The 11622-nt window shown below is 36.9% G+C and overlaps 1 protein-coding gene across 1 annotated transcript in view; it reads right to left on the bottom strand.

The window, feature by feature from the left end:
• Positions 1–4241: 4241 nt before the first annotated feature.
• The window catches only part of SLC30A7 (solute carrier family 30 member 7), a 64433-nt gene continuing 57052 nt past the window's right edge, over positions 4242–11622 (bottom strand). The window contains exon 11 of the mRNA XM_074318613.2: positions 4242–10472. Within this exon, the coding sequence (XP_074174714.1) occupies positions 10425–10472 (48 nt within the window). The 3' untranslated portion in view covers positions 4242–10424. The remainder of the gene's footprint in view (positions 10473–11622) is intronic.

Genomic DNA, 11622 nt, shown 5'->3' with positions numbered 1-11622 from the left:
AACACTCCATTTATTATATTTCATGACCACAGAGTTTTATACTTTTTGTTCCTAACATAAATAGCTTTCTTACCTACTGGTTTAGTTGGTCTAACTCTGATTGTTTCCATGGCCTCAACTTATCTGACTTCTTTGCTCCGTAAATTTGTTGGAAGTTGAACAAATACTTCTCTACTTCCTGGGAGCATCAATTAACAGGAGATTATTTTGACTTATTTCATTAGAGGTAAAAGGTTGTTTAATGTATATGAAACATTCCGTTTTCAATCTGTTGGACACAAAAGGGGAGAGACCTAAGGACATTTAGATAACAGTTCTGTGTTGTTTTCTGAGGCGTTAAATCAAACATTTAAAAATTATAATAAAATGAAGGACTTCTGGTGTTTGGTAATGGTGGAATAGTTTGTAATATACAAACCTTCTCAATTAGGAACTTTGGACAACACACAATAACTAACTGTGTAAAGGCACTGGGAAGTGACCAAAAGCAGGCTGAGAACTGTTCTTACATGGCTTTGCCTCTCAGGGCCTTCCCAGTCTGGTGAGGAGTAGCTGGAACTCAACAGGAAGTGCAGTCTTACTGGCTTGAGGTGTTAGAGAAATTAGGGGCTGCTAGAGAAACTAAATTGAAGGAAATTCCCAGAAATGAGGGTGGCAGTGAGGTAGGAGTCTTTCAATCTGCATGTAATTTCCTCTTACGTCTTTGGCTAATTCCTGAACTGTGCACGTGCAGAGAAGACTCCAGGGCACCTACTGGAAAGCCATGGCCAAAAAACTAGAAAAGCTGAGCAGAGACTCTTGCTCTCTGTTGCAAGAAGACAAGAGTTTCAAGTTTGAATTCTGACAAGTTAGAAGGCTTGACAAGCACCTGAGACCCTCCATCAAAACCCTAGAATGGCCATGTGTTAGTAAACGTTATGTCTGGGACTAAGGGTTTCTGTTAAAACTAAGGACAAAACCTTTAACATAACGTAAAATCAAGTCTCCATAAAAACCAAGATGATCAGCCAATAATTTAACTGCCTGTTAGAACAAAGCTGAACACTTGTCAGAGCATGGTAACAAAATGGGTCCCTCTAACGTATCAACAATGACTAGAATATATTATGAGGCTTGCAGAGAAATAGGACAATAATGTTTTTTTTTGTTTTGGTTTGTTTTTAAAGCACACAGTAGAAAGAGATCCTAGCATAACCCAGATACTGGGATTGACAGACAGGATTTTTAAAGCAGCTATTAGAACTATAATCAAGGATGAAAAGGAAAGGTTGGAATGAATGAAGATGGATGCTCTCAGCAGAGAAATGGAAACCAACCAACCAACCCAAAAACTCAAATGGTTGGACTTCACAGCAAGCAGAGTGCAGATGACAGATGAATAGAAATTACCCTGAGGAATAAAGAAAAAAAGAATGGCGAGAAGGAAAAAGCACAGAGCCTTAGTGCCATGTGAGCGATATCAAGCAATTTACATGTACAGTAGATCCTTGAATAATGCTGTTTTGTTACAATGTTGAAGAGAAAAAAAGCTCCATTGGCAGCTGGGGCCACGGTGTGGAGTTTGCATCTTCTCCCCATGTCTGCATGGTTTTTCTCCAGGTCCCCCGATTTCCTCCGAGAGATGTGCACGTGAGGTTAATTGGCTTGTCGGCATTGCCCCGGTAGGAGTGAGTGTGGGTGTGTGTGAGTGCCGTGATGGAAGGGAAATGTTCTTTCGATATGCTAAGCAGGGTGAGATCCAGGCATCAGTGACGAGGGTGATCTTTGGGATTCATAATATAAAGCTGCTTTTCTGAGCTGCGCCCTCTCCATAATCTCAGTACTTCTGGTTGCTTAGGCTCTTCTTGGTCCTCTGGCTGGAAACTTGTACTTACTCTGTGCTGTGTCTCCTACCTTCATTATTGGGCCTACATCCTGACCCGTGGGAGGTGACAGAGTTTAAAAAGCACGGGGAATTAGCTCTGCCCTTTGCAATCACAGCTCTCCCAAGTAGAACAATGCCCCTCTCTCAGTGGTAGCTCTTGCGGTTTTCCAGAGCTGTTGACCACCAGGGCTGGATTACCTGGGAAAATCTTTGGAAGCCAATGGAAGTTTTGGCTCCAACTAATGTAACTATAAATGTAGTAAATTTGTCTTGTAAACTGGAATAACAGTCTGATCTACCTTAATGCCCAGGGTGGGAAACAGTGATGACTAATCAGACCTTTTTTCATTTATAATTTTAGAAGTGATTACAATATTTTCAAAAGTCCAAACCAAATGGCAGAGTTAACTGTACCTATGCTTAGATGCAAATCTGAATTTTCTGTTAACTTCTACCCTTTTAGAATACCATTATGTGCCTATATTCTGGAAATACTTTGGGGAGTGCTTTTGTTTTTGTATTATTTTGTTCTTAATAACAATACAAACACTTTGGCTTTAGCAGGGACTGTCTTACAGAGTACAGCTCCCTTTTGATTGCCTAAACGATGCCAGTGTCAACACATTTGAGTATTATCTTACTGCTATAATTATTACTCCTCTTGGTTACAAGAATTCATCAGGTAAAGGTGAATTGTTCATTTACATGTCGGTAGCATGTGTTAAGCCTGAACTTCATGGTGGATTGTTTTTAAAAAGCCTGGAAATAGAGCTGGACTAGCTGACAGATTGTTTGAATGTGTTCCAGTCCCATTAAAGTGCTGTTTCTCTTTTTTCTATACAGAATGAAAAGTACGAAATTGCTGTCATTGTATCTACATCTGTTGTGGTCCTGCTCACTTCTCCCTGTCTTTGCTGTTTCTCTGGTCTGTTGCCACATCGTGGATAATGAGATTGACTAAGGAGGCAAGCAAAAATATTGTGTTTCTAAAGTTGTTCAGAGGAATTATTTCTATTTGATGAGCGTTTAGGGGACACTCAAGATTCCTGAGCTGGAGGACTGAAAGTAGACTTTGAGTATAACACATGCAAGCTTCTGGGGGAAGGAAACAAAAATTAGAAAGATCAGGTAGTGAAATATTGAAGTAAATAACTTGCCTAAACCTGTATGTGAACAGAAGAGGCTGCTCTGAGGGGGTGTCGATAGGCCACTGTAGACTTTAATTAGGTTAGAGGCAAATTCCAGAGAGCAGAGGAAAGACAGGGAGACCATGGCCGGTCAAAGTCCAGTATGCAGACGGGCCACCAAAAGGTAATCAGGAAGCCAGGGTAGGGGAAATGTTTTTGAAAGGCCTGGGCAAAAGTCTGATTCAGCAGAAATTTCTGGTACTTCTGGCCAAGTGCAGAACTACTGTGGGGGGAGGGGTGGTAGTGGCTAGAGCTGGGCATGGAATGGATGGGAAGCCAGACAGCTCTTCAGACTGTATGCAGTCATTAAGGAAGTACTGGAATAAGACGGTGGGGATACAAAGGTGAATGTAACAGACTTCAGAGGAATGAGCAGAAGGACTTAGTGATAGGGGACTAGGGAAATGGAGGTGGCAAAGGCCAAGTTTAGATTTCTAGGAATTATGTAAGGAATTTTGACAGAAGTTGGTAGAGAAGAGACTTGAGTGGAAGAGAGAAATGTTATTTTTGTTGTTGTTGATTGAATTTGAGATGCTGGCAGTTCTGCCATGGATGTGACAAGAAGTCAGTGACCGATGGCCTTTGATTAACTACAAAATAGGGAGGAGTGAAGCCCCATTACTAGGAGCTATGGAAATGGTTACAAAGTAGAAGAAGCACACATAGAGCACATATCAGATAGGTGACAGTGAACACAGAGGATAAAGCCCTGACTTGTGCGGCAGAGATTAATACCAGAGGCTGCTTTGATAAGAATATGTTTGAGGAGGTAGGATGAATGGGATCTCGGGTTTTGTAGAAAACTTATTTCAAAAAAGAACTGCTTCTGATTTAGAGGGGAAAAAAAATTGGAAGGATAATGGAGGCTCACGTCAGATACTTTTGGTCTTCATTTCCTAGAAGCTGAGATCATCCACAGAGAATGAGGTTAGAGAACAATAATTTAGGGTTAATGGAAATATCTGGAAATAAATACTGAGACATGGTTATGAGGTAAAATGAGTAAGAGCCACAATGAGCATCTTCACAATGTTAAGATATTTTCAGTCCCCTAGTGTCTCCGCTCTCCAACTGGTTTTGCCGTTTCCTAGCCCTTCTTTCCCTTTCATTCCTTAAGTCCTCTAGAATCTATTCCAGTAAGATTCACAGTGTTCTTTTAGGTTCACCAAACTGACAAGACACACTTCAGGTAAAGATTCTGAAACAGAAAATTTATTGGAAGAATTTTGATACAATTGTTTATTCTTTTTAGGTACATCTGAGGTTAAACAAAATACATACAAGAATGTCTTCAAGTAGCAAAAAGTGAAGTATATACATTACTGATTTGTTGTACTTAAGCAAATATCATAATCGCTCACTTTAGCACATGCAAACCAAATTACAACGCAGTCTTTGAAATGACATTCCAACCTAGCTTTGTACTCTTTTAAACATTTGTTTAGAAATGTTTTGATGCCACAATCTTCACCAAAGGAATCAAACCCAAATTCAAACTTTGCCATATGTTTAGAAACCATTAAAGACAGGGAGGTAAAGTGTTGTAGCTGTGTTGAGAATAAGGATTTGGCAAATTGTCATTTACAGTATTTGATATAAAAGGCCCATCCTATATATTGATCAAACTTACAAATGCTGGGGCAAAATATCACTTGGGAAGAAATATCACTGCATTTGCTGTTAGAAGAAGCAGTGGCATTACTTGGCAAACTCTTGGAAGGGATACATCTCGTTCAAAATGGAATCTTTACAGAGCTTAACTGATGCATGATGTGTGATATATAAACAAAATTCTAATACTAAAATTCAAAATAAAGCTTTATTTTCACTAGCAAAAGGGGGAAGTTTTACAGTGGCAGCAGCAATGAAAATAGGTAACAGAGAAGCTCTAGTAAAATTTAGTATTTGGAGAGGAAAATATAACTATCCTAGGAATATTTAAATCATTTAATACATGTAGTGTTTTTTATAGGAACACCTTCAAGATATATCTCAAAGTTTTGGATAATACATCTGGGACAAATGAAATAGAAGACATGCTATACACAGGTCCTTAAAGTAATGTGAATATGGCAACTTTCCATAAAAACAAAGACAATGTGTTTTCTCATTTGGCTATACAAAATAGAAAAACTCAAGTGACCCAGGTTCCAGTCCCAGTTCTGCCAAAGTCTGGTCCAACAACATGCAAAACATAACATCTCTATACGTACTTCCACTGTGTCTGTATTAAGATGAATGAGCAGCTCACTGGGCTACTTGAAAAGAAAATGGCCCAAGTGACTGTAAAGTCATGTATTTGTGCAAAAAAGCCAAAGAAAAGCCGAGTTCTGTAATAAACAGTGAATTACTGGTTTTGTCCCCAACCCTTACTGTTGTATCCACTAATATCTACCTTATTTATTCACTAGTAAACCAAACATTTACTGAGTATTTAAGTGTAAATTCATGCTAAGTTTTGGGATAATAGGATGTATCAGACATTCTTTTTTACAGACTTCCAACATCATGATCAAAATCACAAATACAAAATGAAATACTATTATTAATTTTAAGAACAGATTACTATTAATGATGAAATAGATTTCTTCCTTTTGAAAAGGTGTCTATAAAGTGGTATAAAATCAACCAGTGTCTCTCTCATGCCGTACAAAATTGTACTTCTTGAAAGACAATCTCCTAATAACTAAGTTAACGTCTCTTGCCAGTTCAGTTTCTCTTGACTCACTGGCACTGACTCTCTTCTGGTCACTCCTTTTAAGCTGCCTACTCTGTGAGTGTCAATGAAACGTTTTCCTTTTTTTTAAGTCTTAAAAGTGCTTAAAGGAGTTCTGGTTGCTCTTTTTAGCAGTTTAAGTTCAATGGCACAGGTAGGAAATCGGCATAAGAGGACAGAAAGGAAATGAGTCTAAATAAACAGTGTGCATGTATCGACTGTTCCCATGTCAATTTTGTCACGGTCATTGTTCACTGATTTTATAGGAGTCTATTTAGATCTGCTACAAGTTTTTGGGTCTTTAACTCATTGTAGAATGACACACATAAAACAGGGCAGTCCAGAAAAAGCTCTGGATTTAGAGTCAGTGCTTTACCACTATCCCCCAGGAGTCATTTAAATTCTCTTGCAGTGCTCTTCTTCATCTGTAAAATGGGGTTAAGAATTCCTTCCTCACAGGGTTTTTAGGAGAATCAGAAAACATATTTGAAAATGCTCTGTCTGTCGATCATAAAATCATGCAAAATTCTTTTTTATAGAATGTGATGATTTCAAATGTGGTAACATGAAAACGGCCACCACACACACCACATAAACACTTAAAAACGATTAAACCCTACTCTCTCTTTCTGTATAATTTGTAATTAGAAAATGGTTAAACATAAACCAAAGTCTGTCTTGATTTTATTGCTGAGACCTGAATCACTAAGGCTTCTGGGGGATAATGTATTAAGACAATCTTCTTCCATTAATAAAACTTTTAATCAGTGTTCTTTAAAGAATTTCCATTTTTGATAAAGTTCTTGTGAATTGGAAAATAATTTGTTTCGAGGATGGTGACAGAAAAAATCTTTCTCCAGGTAATGCTTTTATGAGGAGTTAAAAGTAGCAGTTTAGCATTTGGGATTCTGTTAAGACTTCAAAATGTTACCCTACTGAATTTAAAGATTTGTTCTATACAACATTTAATGCCCAATTTTGTGTGGCTCTGAGAATAGAGTTAAAAATTCAAAAGCTCTCCAGTGACTGAAAACTAAAGTAGCAGGACTGAAATGATATAACCTGTGCATTAGCCTGGTTTCTAAAAAAGTACCAGAGTTCATAAAATAACTAAGCAATCCTTAAACTGGATTAAGCCTTGGGCAAAATTAACAGATGAATTCACTCGCAAGTTAAAAGTATCCAATGCACAAATGTTATCAATTTTGTAAAAAATTAGGAACTGGTTTTACAAGATTAAAAAAGTAAAAAAGAGTAAAAAAAAATTGTATCTTCCATAAATACTATGGAACTAATATTTGAAAACCTCATAATTAGATATGAAAAGACAATAAAACTCCATTTATAAAGTGTGTTAATGTACCAAAAAGGGAGGTCAGATGTCCTTTATTTACAAATGCTTTTTAATCACATTCACAGAAAGGCAAATATTACACTGGAGAGGCAGCACAGTAAAATAAAAAGAACTCTCGACTTGGAGTCAGAAGGCCTGGATTCTAGTCTTGGCTTTGCCACTACTTATCTCTGACCTGGAGTAAACAACAGCTTTTCTGGGCTTCAATTTTCTCATCTGTAATAAATGAGAGGTAGAACAAGACTGCTTTGCAGGACAGTCCCCTTACAGCTAAAATTCTGTGTTAAACAATGCAATATTTTTGTTCTTAAATCCCAGCATTACATAAGAGGATGCTGCCGTATTAATAATCTCTAAATTTGCTCACAGTAGGTAAAAACATGAGAGAACTCTGACCAACTGCATTTGTAGTCAATGATTTGGCTGCTTTACAAAGTGCACAAAAGTCACAGTATTTGGGTTACTGGCATCTACGTGTAAGCTCTGAAGAATGCTGAAGCATTCTGGACACCAGGGAAATCACAATGCCAATAATGTTACCACTTCCATATGCTGGTGGGGACGACGACGCGGGGACAATGGCGCGAGGAACATTGAGCTACGGACAAACTAAACACTATCCTTCACAAGGTGCAAAGGAGTCAGCACTATACGGGGGCCATCCTTACATAGGTTAAGTCTTTCATCTTGACTAATCTAGATTTAAAACCACAAAACTAGTGTAGGTATATTTCTACTTGGGGAAGTTTACTTGGCAAGGTAAACTTTCCCTGAGCAATACAAATTTGTTCTCCAGAGAATAATTTGGTTTTTAAAATATTAGCAATGTTATACTCAGATACTCAGATTTCCCCCAAAGGTTATTCTAAATTTTATAATATGAATCAAGTAGTATTTCTCAATAAAATTATCTACTTTAGCAAATACATCTGTGCCAAGAACACTGATAAGACAAAGTAGTTCCTAAGAGTGAAAAAGAATTTGCTTTTTCTCATTACCTTTTTACTGCTGCACACACAGGTTTAATGACATTTAATTAAAGCATAAATATTACTGCCAATCTGCCAAATGATAGGAGCTGGCAATCTCTTGTAGCAGGTACAAAATTAAGACTTTCCTATTACTCAATGCTCTATACAGACAACACCTTATCAAACAAACAAACAAACAAACAAGCAAAAACATACTCATGCATTTGTGTATTCAGAGTATAGTTAAAGTGATGCATATTCTGACAAAAACTTCACTTGGAGGGCTCAGCGAAAGGCAGAAGTGGATCTTCAAACCGCACTGGTAAATTTTACAGGCCAGCGCAAATATTATCTCCATATGTGAAATATCAATACAATTGCACATAATCAGTTTTTAAAGGCACACATCCCAAATCCCTGTCTTCGTCTTGATCTGTCATTTTCCGTCATATGCCCAAATTCAGGGAACAGCCCAGGCTTCCATCAGGCTTGGCAGTGGATGCAAACTTCCAAATAACTACTTACACGTATAATAAAGAAGCAGTACCATTAACAGGACATTTCCTTTTATATTATACTTTCCCTCTTCAAACATTTCAACAATTGTTTCAGTGAAACATTCCACTGCAGGAATTCTTAGCTTTAGAACTGCCAGGCACTAAGTAAAAATGTTTTGAAAATACTACTTAATCTGCAAAAAGACTATTGACAGTTCGTGTCAATATGTAGGAGTTTAGAAAAGCATGAAGCAAGTAGTCTAGTTTTCCTAATACAATATACAGTAGTTCATAAATTGTGGGTCAGAAATAGGGGAAAAGATACTCTAAAACTTAGGGAAAATCAACAGCGATTCCTGCCACAGCAGTGAAAAAGTGCTTATTATTGATCTACATTCTACACAATTAGTTCCATCCTGCAAGGTTTCACTTCCCCCAACAATTTCAATTTTTTTTAAGTGACAAGGGAATATACGTTGCAATAAAATGAAATAAAATGGGAAAACGTCTATCTAGATCAATATTTCCTCATAAAACACAGAATATTTAAATAGACTGTTCAAGCACTTGTCATCTCAAATTGCACTTTTATTTTTCAAATACACAAGAACCTAGAAATCAACTTATTAACTTCTAAGACACCTGTGTTAGGAAGAGTTCTATATTACCACGTTTGCTCTGTACCTTCAATAGTTCAAACTCAATAAATGCTGCTTTAGGATTCTTGAAAGCAATTGTGTTTGTGCAACACTTGCACAAGAAAATTGTATGACTCGGCATTTGAAGAATGAAAAAGCAAAATGACACTGTCATAACCATTTCTGTCTTTATATTGCTTTTTCCTTTCATTAATAAAATCCACAAAAATGGCAAGGATAGATATAGGAAAGTTTATCAAAGACAGTAGCTTTCATAGGAATTTGGAATTTAGCGAATGTTTTAAGTAAGTCAAAACAACTGCCCGTATAACAGATGCATTTGCAATGTTCTGAAAACAATCCACAAAATAAGTTAATGTGTAATTGATTTAAAAAGCAAAAAAAAAAAAAAAAAAAATCTTTTATTTTTTGAAGAGATAAAGTAATAAAAGGAAAAGTTTTATATATCTAAACCTATGCTGGAAGTACACATAAAGACAACCTGTATACATTACTAACAAGAGTCTTATTTTGTACAGATTACAGAATATTCATTAAAGAAAATATGACTTTGATGGTAAATTTCTATGCTGGCAAATACATTTTCTGAGACAAAGGCACTTTGAAAACCCAATATGGTTTGATTCATAAGTTTGCAAGGTACAAACAATTTTACAAACATATGATTAAACTGAAGAACGTCAACAATTGTGACATTACATATAAAACAGATTTCCATTTCTTTTTTTGAAATAACACTGGTTTTGTGGGAATGAAAGCAGTGGTTTCCAGCAGCTTCAGTGAAGACACTTCAGATGATTAGAGGCCCACAATCTGAATTTCTTACTGGCTAGGATGAGGGGTGAACATGAGGACATTTGAAATGAAAAAAAAAAAAAAGGAAGAAAGAAAGAAACAAAAAGCAACACCCTGGAACAAAACTAGAAACCTCAGAAATCAAAACGGGTTTGGAGGGAAGAGCACAAAAGACAAGACCAGTCCAGAAGAGATGTCTTCATTCTGGTCTCTTCGCTGTGAACTCCCTGCAGAGTGCAAACAGCTGGCTCTAGTTGGTCTATTTGATGCTGGGAAGTTGTAGTGATGATTTCTCTGTTTCAAAAAGCTAGATACAATGTTTTGGATTGTACAGTACCAGAAAAAGTTGGTGCCCAAAAAAGCATAATTTCTTTTCATTCATTACATGGCCGCAAAGTCAATCTGTACATAAAGCTGTCTCACTCCAGCCTGAAAAGTTTAAAAAAATATTAGAAAATCAAGCAAGCCAATAACAAACTATACAGTTCAGAAAAGTACTAGGAAAAAAAAAAATCTTTTTTTTTTTTTTTTTTTTTTTGAAAAAGGAAAAATTATTTTTCCCTTCAGCCTCTGGGAAATACTTATCCATTTTTCATCTAAAGTACTCATAATTTTATTTTAGAAACAAGTATATTCATAAATTACAAAAGAGTTTCCATTTACCCCTACAAAAGAAAGCCTTGCTACTAATTACATGCCTGTCCAAGTGAATTCTGGAAAAATTAGTTACCCATCTACCATTATTCTGCTGGTGAACACCACAGTGCTTGACAAGTTGGCTACTAAAATCATAAATCAATCCAGTCTAAATCTTCCCGTGATAAATGATTAGGAAATGCTTAAATAATTATACCCGTCTATTGGTTATTTAATTACGTTATATTCCCAACTCCTCTGCTATTTTGGTTATGAATTTGCTACTCAAGGTCATTGTCCTTAAAAATGCCCCCATCTCTCCTGTATTATCAATTTTTCTATATGTACTATCTATAATTCCTTTTCTGTCTTCTCTCTTGAACCCATTTCAACAAAGCTTTTGCCACCAACCATTTCGCAAAGCTATCTGTCAAGGTCACCTCAAAGTTGCTCAGACAGACCAGTAATTCTCAGTCCTCCTCTCAGTACTAATCTATCAGCAAGGACAGAGGCGATCACTTCCTCCTACTAAAACATTTTCCCACTCTTGCTTTCAGAGAATGCTCAGTTTGCCCTGTTAACCTCACTTACCAATCTTTCTCAGTCTCCTCTGCTGGTTTTTCTTATCTCTGAACACTAAACACTGAAATACCCAAAGTCTCAGTCCCCAGATCTTTTTCTACACTTGTTCCCTAGTGGATTTCATCTAGCATCCAAACTTTCAGTACCATCTATATGCTCACACCTCCCACATCTGTATTACAGACTGGAACCTTCCTACCCTCTATGTGACGGTTCCACTTGATACCTGACAAGCATCACAACACAGCCAAATTGAACACTATTTCCTCCCCCTCAGACCAGTTGATCCTGTATCTTCTATAACTTAATTCCATCCTTAATGTTGCAACTAAAGAGCTTTCGTTCTCTCACACCCAACTCA

The sequence above is a fragment of the Rhinolophus sinicus genome, chromosome 7, assembly GCF_057876585.1.
Source record: "Rhinolophus sinicus isolate RSI-liver-muscle chromosome 7, RSI-T2T, whole genome shotgun sequence".
NCBI lineage: Eukaryota > Metazoa > Chordata > Mammalia > Chiroptera > Rhinolophidae > Rhinolophus > Rhinolophus sinicus.
This window is presented reverse-complemented; position numbering and strand designations above follow the sequence as displayed.